This window comes from Pezoporus flaviventris, unplaced genomic scaffold, assembly GCF_033815535.1.
Source record: "Pezoporus flaviventris isolate CSIRO_AGI_PZ_B2104156 unplaced genomic scaffold, CSIRO_AGI_Pfla_v1 ptg000031l, whole genome shotgun sequence".
NCBI classification, from domain to species: Eukaryota; Metazoa; Chordata; class Aves; order Psittaciformes; family Psittacidae; genus Pezoporus; species Pezoporus flaviventris.
Genome location: NW_026892579.1, coordinates 3,181,038 through 3,199,374, shown reverse-complemented (window position 1 = coordinate 3,199,374; position 18,337 = coordinate 3,181,038). Strand labels below are relative to the sequence as shown.

Below are 18,337 nucleotides of genomic sequence, written 5' to 3'. Positions count from 1 at the left end.
TAGCTTTAATACTTACATAAAACAATAGTAATAGAAGCAAGAAAACCCCTGGACAGAATTCTGCTGTACAAGTCATTTTCAAAGTTCAAAACAAGTTTAATTAAGATAAACCATGTGGAAATCTCTTACCTCTTCTCCTGAAAGATAGTAAGCTGAAAGTAGTCCACCAACAAAACGAATGTTCACTTCAAATACTGAAATTTCAGCATTCTGTTGAAATAAACAGACACAGTTTTATTCTGTGATATTTTTCTGTATGGTCTGTAACATTTTGTTTGCCTCTTTTGCCTTATTTATATAGATGTAGGCATTAAGCTACAACACCTGTAAACAGCAGAACATAAGATATAGGGAAAGACAACATAAGTTAATTTAAGGGCATTTTAAAGTATTTTCTTTTCTTCCTCATGTTAACAAAATAACCTCTCCATTATCTTCATCCTGTTTAACTTTTAATCTCTTCCACTTGGGCTTTCTCTAAATCCACACATCCACAGCACTTTCCTGTAGATGGCTCAGCACTCATAAACACGAAGTGGTCTAAGGTCATATGTCCCCCACTACCTCACACCACATGCCATCTCTTCTCAGACACTGTAGGAGTTCTTGATCAGAATGTTGTATCAAGAGCTTTCCTACTTCAGTGTAAATACAAGTTATTGTAAAATGGGAGGTAATGCTAGAATGAGTTAGTTACATGCTCATGACAAAAATGTAATCATGATATGTATTCACTAGGGAGCAGATGGTCTTTCAGCACTGCAGTGACATCCTTTCCCATACTGGCCTAGTCTTTACTGATGACAGACATTAAGTTTGTTGTACTGAGCAGTGCAGATCCAGGCACTATCTATCTCAAAACACAGACACTTGTGTTTCCTGTGAGGATTGAATTAAATTGCTTTTTTGATTTTCAATTGCTCAAAGTAAATTGAGTGATATATGAGCTGAATATTTTGTCTCCAAACCTTATATTTTGCCTTTCTGGATTAATATGACTATTTAACTCACAAACCAGTCCTATCTGTCAAGGAATATGAAGGCCTTTTAAGAAAAGCTCAGTATGTATGCACTGTCATCTGCTTCTGGAAATCAAATATAGACAAAAAGAAGACTTTGAGGTAATGTGAATAAAGATTTTACTGTTGAATGACAAAGATTAATGGCACTGTAATCCTGAACGTTTGCTGAAGGGGTGGTCTTTTGGGACATTTCTTGAAGATACTCATTGTTTTAACGTTATCAGATTTCCAATACTTCACTTGCACACGTCTCTAAACCTTTGATCAAAATCCTAAGCTCATTCTGAACTCCTCATACAAGCTGCTGAAGCAGATGCTATTAATGAAATAGACATTTCATTAACGGTACATTTGAAAGCTGTATGCTACATAGTTATACTTAAGCTCATTATTCTAGGCTAGTAGTATTCTCAGAAAGCACAGGAATTACAGCCATTTGCAAAACAGTTAAAGAAGTTTTATAATTTCATGTCAAAGAGACATTCATCTCTACATGGAAGTCTTACGTGAAGAAGTGGTATGGTAGGAAAAGTGAACTTCCTAGAAGTAGTTGATTTCTGTTACACCAACTTTACCCTTCTTTCTGGCTTGATTTTTAATAATTTTTTGTATTATGCATTTAAGACACCACGCCTTGATCATTACCCTCTTTTCATATTTTTAATCAGCATCCACATACAGTTTGCACAAAGAAGTCTGTATATTTCTACTCAGCAGTCAAATCCTAAGTAAGCAATGTTATTTTTTATTTTGCCCTCAGATCCAGCTGCACACAAGCAAGTCTCTACAATATGACAAAACAGTTGAGTGTTACCCCATTTTGACTTGACAAGGAGAAATGTTAAAATGAGGGGCTTTTAACCAAGAGAAGAACCATAGCTTAGAAACACTCAAGAAGTTGCAGTTTAACTAGTAAAGCTATCAAACTAACTTCTTTTTAAAAAAGGGAAGTTGTCTGTACCTTAGGAAGACCCATCTTCAAAAAGCAACAGATATTACCAAACGCAGCATAGGAGGATATGTTCCAAGAGTTATATTAGATAGTTCATGTTACTCTGCTTCTGTATTTCATTTGCAAACCTATGACAGGTCAATCTAATATCAGCTGCATCTCACCCTTCAGTAAGCCATAAGATTAAGTCTATAACTGGTAAGCTACTGAAGCTTCAAACAGCTGTGGTTGAACTTAATGTTGAAAGCATTGTTTAGACAACAAAACTACTGTCAGCTGGGCTCTCCTGAAGCCCTTCTCCTTATGGACACCTTTAGCTTTCAAAAAAATCAGATCAGTATTCACATCCTTCTGGACAATTTCCTTAACACATCTCTTTCCTGAAAGTCTTCCTCTCCACAAACTTGTAGATCAAGGCCAAAATAATTTGTCTATGTTTTCTCATGGGAAGTCACCCTCATTTACAAGCCCAGCATTTGAAATACAACTCAGTTGTATTTATCTAATATCAGCTTCCACCTGGCACTCATCAAGCACTGGTACCTGCTCTGCTATTCGTAATTCAATTGGAGAAAATACAGTGTGTTTTTTATGTGGATGAATATGTTCACAGCAATCAACTCACCTTAATTTATATCTGATAAAGAGCTTACTCTGTTAGTTTTTATAAAGACCCAAATAAGGCCACAAATCCCACCAAATTCTGTTTCAGTCTTCTTTATTACAGATTCTTTATAATTTTTTTTTCCCCTCAAAACAGTAACAAAAAGTACTGTGCCACTACAAACAGCCCATATCCTGCAGGTTAATAAACTGTGCAAGAAAACACCAGGGACCCTACATTGAACAATGTTGAATAATGTATATAATTTTAGAGTAAAAGAATGGACACAAAGGGCCTGCATTTCAAGTGAGAGAGATGCATAATTACTAGTAGATAATAACATTAATAATGTTAAACATAGTATTGAACATAATAATGATTAATCTAAATATATATAATAGCATAATATAGATAAATTAACATAATTAAACATAATACAACATAATTAATATTAAATAATATTTCCCGGTTGAAGCAAAAAGCCTGGAAACAACAACAAATCTTAGCATTTTCAAGCAGTCTAGGAAATATGACACAGACATGAAGATCACTATGATATGATCACTGAAAGCTACTACATTTTAATTACTTGCAATTGTGGGGAAACAAAGTTTCATTCATATTCCACAAATTAAGTGTAATTTAGTGGCAGCTTGCTAAAATACTCAGTTCCTCTAGCCAAGGGGAGCAATTTTAGCCACCATTTTATTGCAAGTGTCAATGTGTGGTTACTTCATAACATGCTATTTAACCTTGCTGAAGTGCCCACATAGCAAACTGTAAGATCCTAAGCAGGCACAAAAAGGAAGTGTTACTGAAGGCATTAACAATCTCTAGCAGCAAAATATCTGCATTTAATAATAAATTTGCAGGATCTCCTTTTAGACCATCAAAATAATTTCTTATTCATAATCAAAACAAAATCAAATCACTTTGAAGTCTGACATTTTGAGTGTACTAAAACAAGTTATGTGGCAAACTAGTAAATAAGTATTCCCACAAACTAAAGAACCATTTTCAAGTTCTGGCTTCCTTAATCTTCCTCACAGACCCATTAAACATTTATTTGAAGTCCATTTACTCATACATCCCACACTTTTTTTGTTGTTTTAGGTTTGTTTGTTGTTTTTTTTTTTAAACAGGAAAGCTATTCTGTTGCAAATTGTTGTATAAGGAAATTTTCTGATTTTCTCACAAAGAGAAAAAAGCACCAAAAATAAAGCATGAGAAAAACATCTGCCTCCAAGCCAGAACATCAGGTTATAGGCTGTTAAATATAATTACAAGTCAATCATAACACCTATAGTTTGAGAGGAGTAGGATTTAAATCGGCAAATGCTGAAGTTTGAAATAGTCTGAATTCTTAAAGTCGATCTTGTTACTGACTATCTAAGCACAGATAGACTTGAAGACATATGCCAGAAGCATTATTTGTTAGATTCAAATACTATTTGCTATTCTGGGATCTTGGAAAAAGTATATGTTAATCTATACATTGCAGCAGAAATAAACATAATTCCAAGTTTCTATGCTTTTCCCACTCTTTTTTCATTCCCAAAATAGAAGACATACTACACATTAAACTACATTGCATGAAGCTGCACACAAAGCTTCTTTAAAAGGCACTCAAATTTGCAAAGCTAAGAACAAAGATGAAAATCAGAACTGATAAGTAAGCCTTCAAGCTTCAGGGTTGGTTATAAAATCAGACACAGTGACTGACTGACCTCTGAAAATAGATTTGCTTAAGAGTGCTGGCAGGACACAAGAATGAAAGTATCCTTGCTGTCTTATTCATTCCCTTCTCTTTATGCAGTTCCTCAAGTCATTTACTACCTATCTTTGAGAGCAAATAATGAGCTGCTCTTTATACTCTTCCCACAGCACAACAGCAGCTCTTTCCTAGACTCATCCACCCTGTGCAGTTAACTAGGGAAGTTATCTGTGATGAGACAGATAACACACAATGAGTCAATGCTCACACAAAATGTCAACTGAAGTCAACTAAATTATATCCACATAGGTAGAGATACTGAACAAACGTTCTGCCACTTGTGTCTGACTGAGCTATCATAATTTCCTGCCATCCTTCATTTTGATAAAAAATAGAGGAATGAGGCAAACGAACCCACTAGTAACCAACAGGAAGATTATTTTTGTCTGAATACAGATTCACCTTTGAGGTATCTTAAAAGAAACAGTTTTCCTCTTCTCCCAGTAAATGCATGGCTTCCTGCTCCATACCTGGCTCCCATTCTGGTTCTACCTGACTACACCCACATCAGACAGCTTATCAGTGGGTCAGAGAATGAATTCAAGCACCATGTCACATATCATTAAATTGTTTGCACCCTCTGGTCTGGTTTGGGCCCTTCTTGTTCCAGCCAACTTTCAGGCATGCTTTAGGACACCACGTAGGCCAAGGACTGTTCACAGTATGCTGTATGGGCAAGACTCTCCTTTTGAGGGGAAGGAGCTTGGCAGGGCTGAGTAAGATGGGGACAGATCCATCAGTGTTATCCTAAAGATGTCGGGGTCTGTCTGGGTGTAGATATGAAGAACCATCAATTCCAGCACTTAATAAATGCCAACCCTACCGCTTGGCCACAGGGCTCAGCTCCTGCACCACTGCTCCTCAACTCCTGACCCCTTCATCCACCTCATTAAAATCCCTCTTCCAGTTTCTCTTACCGAGTATGAATTCAGTGCGGTTCATCCCTTGCATTGCAGGGCCCAATACCTTTTTCCTGCCCAGTGTGATGCTAAAGTTGGGTGTTGGTACAGAAGCCCTTTCAGAAAGCTATGAATGCTCTGTGTGTGTGCAGGTTCTAAAGCAAATAATGAAAAAATAAAACCAGAGCAACACTCAGATGTGCGTAGTTGTAGCTAGGAAACAGCCAAGCTCCCTAGTGATCCCATGAAAGACTAGCTCCTTTTTCCTCTCTTGCAACGTACTGATATACAACCTGGCCCAGTGCAGCTTTGCGCAGGGCCCTGCAAGAGCACTGTGCAAAGGTTGTGTGGGCAGCAGCATGCATGGGGAGGTCAGATGAAATTGTCAGCTGTATTAACTGAAGAGCAAAGACACACAACCCCCCCCAGGGATGAACTGATTTCATTGGAAACAGGTCACATCCATGATGCAAAGACCATGGATTTAGCCAATGCAAATGTCAACTCTTTCAAAAGGTATGAGTATTTCCAAATCTCTTACAATATTGACAGAATCAGAAAATGGAACTTAATTCCTGAAAGACTACTCAGTTTGGCTGAAACTACAGCAATGTATCAAATACAAGGAATTTCAGCAGTTATGTTTTAGTTTGGAAAAAATAGTTAGTTTAGTTTGGAAAAAATTAGTTTTAGCCGTTTTAGTTGGAAAAAATTCCAAGCATTCTAATGTGGATATCCCAGTTATAAAACCACAGGGCTACCAGCTCCAGCTATAATAAAAATAGCTTCAGTGTTATATACTCCAAAAGGCAAAACTTCCAAACAAGTCCACTCACAAGATTAGAAAGATTCACAAATTTGCCAAGAAAGGTAGTGTTTACTTACTTTTCTAGAATTTTCCTTCAAAATCAGAACAGTCTGCTTGCTTTAGAAAGGTAAAAAAGAGTAGCCCTGACAACTAATTCACTGAATTGGGGGATTAAAATCTTAACATGTGAAGAGATTATGGAATTTCCCATTAAGGCACCTTTATTCCATAAATCCTTTTATGCGGCTAAACTAGTGCTTACTTTACAAAGTGACATTTGGAAACTTTCATGATTGGGTGACGAGAATGATCAAGGGCTGGCCAAATAGTTCGACATGTACAATGAGTATCTGACCTATTACAAACTTCTAGAGGGCAACTTGCTTTATCCAGCTACACTGATGTAGAATATAAAAAGAAAAGATTCTGATACATAATACAGTCACAGCTATTTTTGTAAAGAACACCTTCAAGAAAATTTATTATTTAAAAAGCATAGTTTTAAGATAAAATGGAAAAAAAATAATCCTATGTATAAAAATAAAGGCAAACAGGCGTGCTCAGAAGCTGATTAAGCAGTCACTCCTGAGGAAATGACCAAAAACGTCAAAGAGAAGCATGTTTTATACTGCTCACAAGAAATAACACTTAAGGCTATGTCAGTCTGTCAGCTTTTAAAACCTAATTCACTTTCATGGAGGAAAGACTTCTAAAATAGGAACAAGTAAGACTGTATGAAACATTAATACATAAAATGTCAAGTAATGCATGATCAATGCTTAAACACAAACAAGTGGACCCTGTTGTTCTTTGTGTTAAGTAATTTCAAACTTAAAGCTATAAAATACAAATAAAAAGCAGCATTTGAAACTGGAACTCATATTTTAAGGGGGAAAACCAAAAAAGAGTTTAGTTGAGTAGCTTCAAACAATTCAGCCACTAAACAAACTGACATCAATTATTAAAGTTGGTGTTACGGTTATTTATTTTCATTTCCTCACTTTGCTTTAGGAAAATTTGTCTACTCATTAGTGATAACAATGTAATATTCTATATGATTATGAAGTATTATGAAAATAATTTTGTGAAGTGTTGAACTCATGGCAGCTATTTACAGGAATATCAGGAGGAAGGTATTGTCCCTTAAGCACATCTGTATCATCTGTAAAGTAGTTTTAGTAGATCTGCTGGATTGCTACACTGACCGACTAACAACACAAATTTTCAGACACTTTGAAAGACTTCATGGCTTTTAAGCATTACTGAGAAAAATAAGTGCTATATAATTTTTAAAGTACATAAATTAATAAGAGGAGCTAACATTGTAGGCAATACCTAGAAGTTACCAGTGCAAAGCACAGCAAGATTTATGTAAGCCCAAAGATTTTAGTGTTATTCATGTAAATCACTCTGCTGCACTTTATAATGTTCCTCCAAGTGGAGCTCAGCTCTTCTGTTAAAGTGGAGTTTGCTGTTTTCTATTGTGTTTTGTTCTTACATTTTTAAACACATTAATAATGCTAAGATGATAAGACAGGAATTTAATATTAAAAAAATTCCTTTAAAAAAGAATCCACCTTATGCACAAGATAAAGTTAGCATGTATATCTGACACTACTTGGAAGCACAGTTTAACATCCTGTATTTACATTATTAATGTAAACATAAATGCACACTAAATTGCTGCTTATATAAACTATAATACCCACTCTTATTAACTCCTCCTTCTTAAAATGGTAATTAATTCTCAAGCATGTAAAAGAACCTAATTAATCCTGACTTTTTTGCATAACATATTAGAAGGAGTACTTTGTTTTCAGAAGGTTTTTCTGCCATTATGCATGTCAACTACAAGAGCTTTTAAGTGCTCGGTATACTGTGCCTACAACCCTTTCCTACTCCACTACACTTATCAGTAAAAGTACTCCACTAGCTCTCTGTATTGAGGAATTCCAATAAATACTCTGGCCTACAAATTAAAAACAATTAACCAATTTAATCAAAGTTTTACAGAGGTTCTTGCTTGTTCAGAGCCTTTCGAGGACAAAAACTTTAATAATGAACTTTGCTCTCAGATGCATACTTACCACTTAAGAGGATGATTTGTAGATGACAGTTGTGATGACTCGGTGCCCCATAAGACTAACGCAGCTCAGTTTGTGCCAACAGTTCAGCCTAACTCTTGGGTTTCAACTTTACTAGAATACACAACTTAAATGGTATGTATGGTGTGTAGCTTTCTCTAAATGCAAGTCTAATTTGCAGAAGGTTTCACAAAGCGAAAACGTAAAGTGTTTACATAACTAAAAAATTAATGCTTGAAGTGTCCTGATTCTTCTATCCAAAAGAACTGAAAAGTTTCTTTACAATGGTAAAGATTTCTTTTTCTTTCTTTTAGTTCAGGTCATTGCCTCCTATCTATCTAAATTTCTCACACTGAAAAATTGCATGTAGAAGCAGAGTAGTAACTTTATTGTATTTCTGCTTCCTGCCTTGTTTTATCTATCAGTGATCTCAATTCTGTAGCCTAGTATCATGCTTGCAATATTAGAACACAGTCCTCAACTGACCCATGGAGATTAAACAGAGCATTAAATGTTAATCAGCAACACTACTTACCACATTGAAATCTAAGTTTTTTTCAACCCATTCCTTGGCTTCCTTGAATTCCTCTTTCATTTCCATGATGTATAGTGTATCAAGGGCATCCACTATTGTTGCTCCTTGAATGTTACCTGAAATACATGAAAAATCGGTGATTTACTTTCCAACAGAAGGCTTTTCAGTTAGAACTAATTAATTTAATTAATTCTAATTTCAAAATCTAATTTCATTTAAACCAATTAAAAATTGGGCATATAAACATTCAAGTGGGCGAATAGTCATTCACAGCCTTAACTTTGATTACCATGCCACAACACAACATTGTAATACACTCTTTTTTAGCAGCTGCTAACTGCATATAAAATCCTCCTTGGAATGCCATTTTCTTTCTCTGAATGAAGTAATCTATATGTTTTTCTCCAGATATTCCACTAATAAAACTTCAGCATACTTTGGTAAGAAGGATATCATATGTTTCCAGAGCCAAGCCCTTCTCTCATGTTAAAGGAAGAACTTTCCTTTAAGCCTGGCAAAGTAACTTGTATTTTTCCTGAGCTCGTAAGAAAGTGAGAGCAATTGTGGAAAACTGCTGAAGGATACGTGTTCGAGAGCAGTACTACAAAGACTCTGGAGATGTTAGTAACTCCGTGCAACAAAAGCTTGTACCTGAAATTCTTAAAACATAAGCCTGAAGTGAGTAATTTTGGTAAGAGAGAGAGATAAATGTACAAGCCCACCAAAGTGAAACATTATTAGTCTGTACCAAAACCTTCAGACCAAGAACTTAGATATGTTCAATTTTACTTCCTTTGTTAAACCTGCTTCTGTGTCTCTCTTTCTCCTTTACTAACAGCACCATTTATTCCATGTGAGTGGTTCATATAGAATATGTAAAATTGCCCACAAGCTGGTTAACTGAAGAGAAAGCAAAAGAAATCAGTCAGCATAAAACTTCAAGTGGACTATCAAGCAGCATCTACAGAGCATCCTTTCCCATTTAACACTTGAAATCTTTAGCAGTGATCTGGAGGAAAAGAAAATAAATAAAAAAAATAAATTTAAAAAAAAAAGAACCTACTGCTAAAAAGATTTGGGGATGATTAACTAAGATGACTGACATTTCAGAATAGCATGAAACAAAGCACAGAGCATTCTAGATCACTTCTGGGTAATGCAGAATGGGACCATTTAAACAGCATGCCTTTTAATACCTAAAAATACAAAGGTATATGTACAGAAATAAGAGAAGATTACATTACAGAATGGAGTAGTGCTTCAGGGCAGGTGGGAAGAGCAGAATAAAAACCAAAAGTGATCAGAGGATGGGTAACTTTGTATGAGCTTCCACAGTGTCACTGCAGGGAGAACTGCTGTGGATGACAAGCTTATTAGCACAGCTCTGTGACTGAGCGTATGTGGCCATATGGTTTAAGAACCACAACTGGCTTATGGCCAAACTATTTGGAAGATGGGCCAAAAGAAGCTTTTGTCTAGCCCAGGTTTTTAGACATAGCTTATTGGTTGATGAGAAGTTCAACATGAGACAGCAGTGTGTGCTTGTGGCTTAGAAAGCCAACTATGCGAGGCTGCAGCAAAACTAGTGTGACCAGCAGGTAGAGGCTGGTGATCCTGCTCCTCTACTCTGCTCTAGTGAGAGCTCACTTGGAGTATTGTGCTCAGCTCGGGGAATCCCAACACAAGAGAGACATGCACCTGCTAGAGTGAGTCCAGAGGAAGGCACAGAGACGATCAAAGGGCTGGAACATCTCTCCTGTGGAGACAACCTGAGAGAGTTGGGCTTGTTCGGCATGGAGAAGAGAAAGCTTGTGGGAGACCTTAAAGCAGCTTCCAGTGCCTAAAGGGGGCCTCCCAGAAATCTGGAGAGGGACTTTTTATAAGAGCATGGAGGAATAGGACAAGGGAGAATGGCTTTAAGCTGACAGAGGGTAGGTTTACATTAAATATTAGGAAGGTATTAGGATATCAGATGTTAGGATATTCTTTACTGTGAGGGTGGTGAGACACTGGAAAAGGTTGCCCAGAGAAGCTGTGGCTGCCCCATCCCTGGCAGTGTTCAAGGCCAGGTTGGATGGGGCTTTGAGGAACCTTGTCTAGTGGGAGGTGTCCTTGCCTGTGGCAGACGGTTTGGAACAAGATGATCTTCGAGGTCCCTTCCAACTGAAACCATTCCATGATTCCATGATATTTTGGCCAAAAGATTCTGTAATAGAATACTGCCAGGATGCCAAAGTCAATGCATGTTGGTACAGTTTATAGTTTGTTTACTATTTTGTTCCCATCCCTTGTTTACCAAGTGTGGGGCTTGGTTCTCCAGAATATCCATATTCCTCGCCATCAAATAGAATTCATATACACACAGACATAATAGGGATGCATGTATGTGAAAGATGAAGATTTGTGGTCTACAAGCATTTCATACAGAACAGTACATGCAGGAAAGTTTCAGATGTGTCCCAGTGCACTGTCTATAACTGAATGGAAGCCAGGCCCCTTACTCGAATTAAACTGCTTTTCTTTTTCTGACTCTGTGTCATATTCAGATGGAAAGAAACTGTGGCAACACGTACAGCAAAAATGGAAGATAAGGAAAGATGAACTGTGAAGTGGCCTCAGGTCATACAATACATTAGCTCCCTCACCTATGATAACTCACCATCCAACAAGTGTAATAAACTAGGATTTCTTGTTCTTGCATGACTGTACAAGTTGAATAGAATACTGGGTTTTCTTCCAGAAAATGTTACATTTCTGTGTTTCTGATACGTTAGTTAATGAGAGTTAATGAAGGACATCTATATTTGTAATTTCTTCAATGTGATCAAAATTCAGCACATACAAATAATAATAGATATACCTTAAATTAAAGTGAAAATGTTAAAAAAAACATTCCTCTATTATTGTCAGAAGAACTGCTCTTTAGGCTTACTTTGTACTACTGTAGAAAACAAAGAAAATTTTATACATAACTGTATTTCTATTGGACTCAGTATCACCCTGATGATCTTAGACTCATTATTTTCAGCCAGTGAGGCAAACCTATTTTGTCATCTTCCAGTTATTGTAAGTTGAGGAAGCTCAGTCAAGGCACATGCATTCTATGGAATCTTCCTCCAGTTTGTAGTTCCAGACTCAACATTCCAGCCAAAAATACAGAAACATAAACTGTCACAATGTTTTCTTAATCTGTCCATTGAAACAAGTCGGATTTTCTTAACATGGGGAGTATGAACAAACACTTTGTAACATTAAATATGCAACTATAAGAAACTATAAATATGCAACTATAAGAAATCAGTTTTTCTCAGCTGTATATACATTGGACGTGAACAACTGAACTATGTTATTCTCAATATATTCAAGGGACACATATAGGTTTGACAAAGGTAACACATTCATTTGAGCTGTAGGTTTCTTACAGCACTGTTTCAAAAGCTGACTAAGACTGCAAAACAATGTTTTCCTTTATCTGAAGTTCACTGAAAAGTCTCTTATCCGATATCATTGGCAATTTAAAGTGTCAGGAGTGATTAATTATTAAAGTATGCTATGCCAAAACATGGAAATCTTACTTAAGTACTAGCAAACCCTCAGAAACCCTAACATATTTAATTTCAGTCACTGTTACCAGCTGGTAAGAGTGGGAAAAGACAATTTCAATGTTTTTAAAGATCTAGCTTTTCATATGTGTAATATGAAACGATGTTGTGGTATTTCTAGAATCCTTCTCTAATCTGTATTTTTAGTTTAGTATATTGTTTATATTATATATGTTTTAGTGTATTTTATATATTATTGTTATTTACATATTTAATATATTACAGATAGCTATGCTTCTGCAAGGAGCAGGGAGTTGGACTTGATGATCCTTAAGGCTCCCTTCCAACTCAAGATATTTTCTGATTCTATGATCGTGTACATCTGTGCATTTTAGAGCCAGCTCTGGTGTCTGCATTTAATGGAGCTCGATGAAATTTTCCTCCATTGCTTCTGGCACCCACACAGTTTAGCTACATGTTTCATTACAAGCTACCTTATTTTGTTTTTTTTGAACATGCTGCCTACTGATTTGGTATTTCCACCCCTTACAAAGGGTATAGTTCCTGACAAGGAACAATAAATCCTTGTTCATTCCACTTATGCCGCTTTTTATGTGTTTTCAACCTTTTCTACTTTTTTTTGAGTTCAAGCCTGCCCAGTTCTATGCTTTAACTTAGAATTGTATCTCCTGTGCCGCTATGTGCCAGTTTAAATTTAGGTATTTTAGACCTCATTTGCTATTTCAAAGTGCAGTTATTATCTGTTGGGGAATCCTTCTGGGTTCATGGAACTGCTTGCAGTTTGACATTGTCATAGCTACCGCAAGTAACTTGTTAGTGCTGCCAAACTGTCAGTCACTCTGGTTACTTGATTTTCCAGAACTGTGATAAGCAATTTGAGAGCATGGCCTCAGCAGCAAAGAATAGCTCCAAAAGACGAGTAATAACCCTGGAAAATGCTTTTTGGAAGTCTAAAAAGGCAATCAACTCATCTTCATATTGAATAGTTTCTTTGAAAAAAAAAAAAGTAGTTGTGCAGCTTGACCTTGTCTCACAAACGTTATGTTGAATCATTCATCCACATATCTGCTAATGTTTTTCTTTAGAAAAGTTGCCATTTAGTTCGGAAGGATGTCGGGCTTACTTCCAAAATTAAGACCACATACCAAAATCTAAATTTCAAAGGAATGCAGCAGCAACAGTGAAGAAAAACAAGATAGTGGGGGGTGGGGAGACATGTCGAAGCTTTTCAATTTAAAGCAACATATCGTTTAAATACACATACAAGTAATTTTCTAGAACTATATTAATAATCTTACAGTTTAAAAATATTTTTGTACATTGCAAGACAGTCTTGAACATGAATTTTGGCATGCTTTAAAAATCTTCATACACCTCAATTCTCCATACAAGAAAGTTTGAAAATCCGTTCGAAGTGGGAGGAATAGGATCTTTCTAAATTATAGTGCTTTTCCTTTGCAGATTTGAGTATTTATTAAATGCCTCCCTTTTCCCCTCCAGAAAAGCTGCTTTTTTTCCACTTGCAGAGACTAATTATACTATGCCCACGAGTTACAATATTATTAAACTGGCAACACTGCGCATGAAAGACAGTTACAGGTAATTAAAAAAGCCCTTTAGTAACACTCACTGAAGTGCAGAAAACACTTCTAGAAAGAGCTCTCAGCTAGTATGGCAATGCTCATTAGTTTTAAAATAAGTACAGAAGGCTTGAAGAGGAATAGCTCCTGGGTTGGGGGGCTGGTAGTAGGGTGCTGTAAAAAAAAAGGCAAAACTGGGGTTTTGCCACTTCCACACTACTAGGGTAGGTGGATAAAGCTCTATTTTAGCTTTATCATTAACAGTAATCTGAAACTTTAAGGGTTGAAGTATTAAAACTTAACAGCACTTACTTGGGGCCTACTTTTACCAGGTATGAGAAGGTTTAGTACTCAGAGCAGAAGTCACACCAGCATAGGAGGTATGCCTTGTTTTGCTGATGCACAGATATGATGCAAACAGATGTTTAGCTATTAGAATTTACTTGATTAGTCTAGAAATAACTGTACACTTAATGAAATTAAGCTATTAAGAATACTATGCAGACAACAACTGATGACTTTTCACTTTGCCTTTTCAAATAGTTGTTACTAAATTCTTTGTAGTTGGAGTAAACTATAAAAAATCCACAATAATGTTTGTTACTTGCCAAGACAACATGGTAAAAGCTAGAGTGGCAAATAGAAAGGAAATCAAAACATTATATGGCTGTGTTGAAAAGACTTTGCAATGGTCAGAGGCAAGTATGTAGCTTTGGCTTGAAACGAAAGTATTTCAGTTTACATACGTTTAACCTTTCTCTATAATTATTTTTAGTGTGCACTTGTGAGACGAAGCAACTTCTGCTCATAACATGAATATGATTACAGCCTACCAGCCTAAAGAATCCCTCAGTTTATCAAACACACTCTTCACACACATATTGCTCACAGAATGCCAGCAAGATCAAGGCAATCCTTGTCTTCAAAAGCTGTTTTCAGGGCCTGGGTCTAGGACAAATAAAATGATATTTCAAAGTTTGGCAGGAAATCCTCAGCTATAGAAAAGCTCTACTATTTTTAATTTGTATGAGGTGATAAGGATGCTTTTCCTTCCCCCAAGGTCAGAACCACCAGTTGTTATTATCCTTTCTTCCATCATCATCCCACTGACTGAATTCCTCTTCCCTTAGCTTAACAATAGTGTCACTGTAATTGCCAAATTCATGATGGTATTAGCTAAGTCACACCTATGTGTAATTACACGTCTTAAAAGCCCATTATATTTTTGTGTTTCCGAGAAACACATCATGCCTGCAAGATACCATCATAATGTATCTACATTACAGCAAGAACTATAATAGCAAGGACTAAAGAATTTGTACTTTCAAAATTAAGCTTAGAAACAGTATCATTTGAAAACAACTCTCCCCTCCTGTGTCAGGAGAGCTATACTGTCTGTAACCTACACAACATCAAGCATCAGTGAGCTACGTCAGAACCTGCAGTTCCCCACAGTGAGGTACTTAAAGTCTTTATCCCATAACAGACTTTACCAGTATATGCGAAGCACTATAACTGCAGCAATTAATTCATAGGAGGGGAAGTGTTCACAGTTAAACAGCTGGTTAATGAAATATGCTATATATTACTTCTATTAAGACAATTAGAAACCTGTACTTCAGAAAATTGAGACCTGAAATCAAGAAGAAAGATGATCATGAAAAAATTTGAGATGGTTATGATGGGTAACAGTAAGTTGAAGGGTCTGACTTAATTTCTGAAGGTTGTAAATTGATTCATGGGACACAGAGCTGGAGGTGACCTATTCTCAGCTAATTCAATTCAGAACTACCTTAGAAGTAAGTCAACAGTTTGCAATCTGTTAAAAAAAACAAACAAATCCAACCAAAAAAAACCCAAACCACTGTCCTTTCAGAGAAAAAGACATTTCTAAAAAACAAAAGGAGATTATGGATTCAGGAAGCAGTACCTTATGAGACAGAACTGCTTGCAGATATGTTGTTCTTTAGTATTCTGTAAAGAGATTCAGCAGAAAGAGACCTAATGCTTATTTTGATTTGCCACCAAGATCAATAAGAGTGAAGATGTTTCTAAGGGAATCTCAGCAGTGAGATCTTATACTAGATAACCATGATAAGAAAGTGATCTGCATTTAGACTGACTCTGGCTCTTACTCCTTTAAATGTAGTTTTATTTTCAAATTCAACACTTGTCCTGTTTCACACTGAAGAGTGCCTGCAGTGACTTATTCTTATGCAACATCCACAGAACTACATAAGAATTTCAGAAATCAATACATTAGCTTTTTCTGCTAATTCATATAATATCATTAAGAACTCAAACCTTTAAATTTTTATACCACTTCCCACTCAAAAGAAACTCCATTAAGGATTTGAGACATTTTGTTGTCCTCCAAGAAAACGAAGAAAACAGGGTTGCATTAAATAGTTCTTCAGATATTACACTGATTTGCGCAATTACAGCCATCTGAATGCAGATAATAAAAAACTTCAGTTTTCAAGAAAACAGAAGAAAACAGGGATTAGACTTAACCCTGAAATTCCCCCAAACTATTTTGTTTTCAAGCACCTGATTCATGTTTAAACTCCAGTAACTAACTACATAATAATTACCTAGTAACACTCTTGATGTTACCTTGGGTAGATAACCAGGGCAGCAAGACCAATGTAGAAGTATTTTCAAAATTATTTTTGTAATCGCAACTGCTGTCTCTTAGCAACTTCCAAATATAGTTGAGGATTTGATAAGTGCTCTATTTAGGGTGTTTTAAGAAATGCTTCCACTTCAAACTATCTTTTCCAAACATTCAACAAAATAAGTTCCTGCTAAAATCAAAATAATGTATTGATTTCGTCTCAGCTATAGAAATTAGTTCATTTTTCAGTTTTCTGTTTGGAAAACGAGCTATTTGAATACAAAAATTGCTGTCAAACAGTTTAATTCATAATTTTTTCTGCAAAGTTTAAGATGATGACAGTTCATATAACTGCTTCCTCATGCTTCCTCAGAATGCTGCTGCTCTACAGCTGCTATTTATGTCCCACTTGGACACTGAAAAAGTCTTGCCTCATTACACTGGATTTCTGCAGTGTGCCTCTCCTCCTAGAACTTTTCAGCCCCATATTTGTTCTACATCAGTAACGACTTGGTCATTATTTAAGCATCTCCTGTGCAACATTTAGAGGTGCAAATAATGGTTATATTCATGAAAGAGAAAGCCTGATAAGGGAGCCTGACTGGTATAGATTAACAAGTTTTTTTTAAGGAAAGGAAATAGATTACTGAGAATTGTAGACAGCTTCAGCTACCTTTATGACTGCAGAAAGTCTCTTTTGTTCCTTGTACCAGATTTATTTCCCCTGCCCCCATACATCCACCTACCCCCATACACCCACCTACCTCACTCCCCCACCCCAGTTTTTGTTTCCTGCTTATTAAATGTGGTGTCAATGAGTTTCATTTCATAGGAAAAGTTTGAGGTAGGGCAGTATTTAATGCAATAAAACTACTTCTTTATCATGCAGCAAGGACATGCTTCATTTATTCTCATTCAGAAGGGAATCTATAAAAGTCATAGAAAGCATCACCTTCATTTACTGGTACTTTTTATACCTAACAGAAGCAAGAAACACCACATGGCATGACAGAGGGTAGAAAGAACACATTCATTACCTGTAAGCTTTTCAGCTGATTTACTGTTTTATGCTAACGTCACTAAGCACAAAAATACACTCTACTCACCAAATAAATTGCTTGAATGTCCTTGCTTAGATATGGGTTTCAATTCATTTAATCCCCATGCATAACGCTTATAATTATCCCAGGCATGCTTCATCATCTGTAGGGAAACGAAAGCAGGATTATAATGTTGATTTAGCAAGAAGCCACAGCAAATACTGACTTGAGAATATTCTTAGTATTAAACACATTTAATTCAATGCTTAATTAAATTCATGACGTATGCATTGGAACTATGAAATAGTGAAATAGAAATACAGAACAACAGTAGTACTTCTTCCAGGTGGCAGTGGTTACAGTAAGAACTCCATGTCTGTCCCATACACCTGTACTTTTACCTGCATGCTTATGGTCAATTTGTGCTCAAATAATTAATTTTAGGACTTATTGTTCTATGTATAAATTCAAATAAGGTTTTATTTCTTTTAAGCATACACCTCTTAAACTGAGGGAAGTAACCTTTTTAAAGAGTATTTTTTTCCCCTAGAGCTGGAATTCTTTGAGGTCAAAATTAAGCTCACAGTAGTTTTCAGATTCTGGCAGACACTTTCCTGCATAAATCTAGGTGCTTCAAACTCAGTATGGTTAATAACAGAAGGAGGAAGCTGGAGTGAGCAGGCAGAACACATAGGAAAGTTTTTGAGGTTATTATGACTTGATCTTCTATGACTATAAATTCTACTGTATGTATCTGTAGCTCCTTTCACATGTAATTTTGCACAAATAGCCACAAACTTTTACAACTAAAACTACTATTACAAAACCATGTTTTGCATAAAGAGGGGCACCACAAGTA

General features: G+C 36.2%; 1 protein-coding gene across 1 annotated transcript in view; it reads right to left on the bottom strand.

The window, feature by feature from the left end:
- The window catches only part of MAN1A1 (mannosidase alpha class 1A member 1), a 145,983-nt gene that overhangs the window by 86,174 nt on the left and 41,472 nt on the right, over nt 1-18,337 (bottom strand). Inside the window, exons 2-4 of the mRNA XM_061460031.1 lie at nt 17,545-17,641; nt 8,679-8,794; nt 130-210 (exon numbers count right to left, since the gene is read on the bottom strand). Coding sequence (XP_061316015.1) covers nt 130-210; nt 8,679-8,794; nt 17,545-17,641 — 294 coding nt within the window. The remainder of the gene's footprint in view (nt 1-129; nt 211-8,678; nt 8,795-17,544; nt 17,642-18,337) is intronic.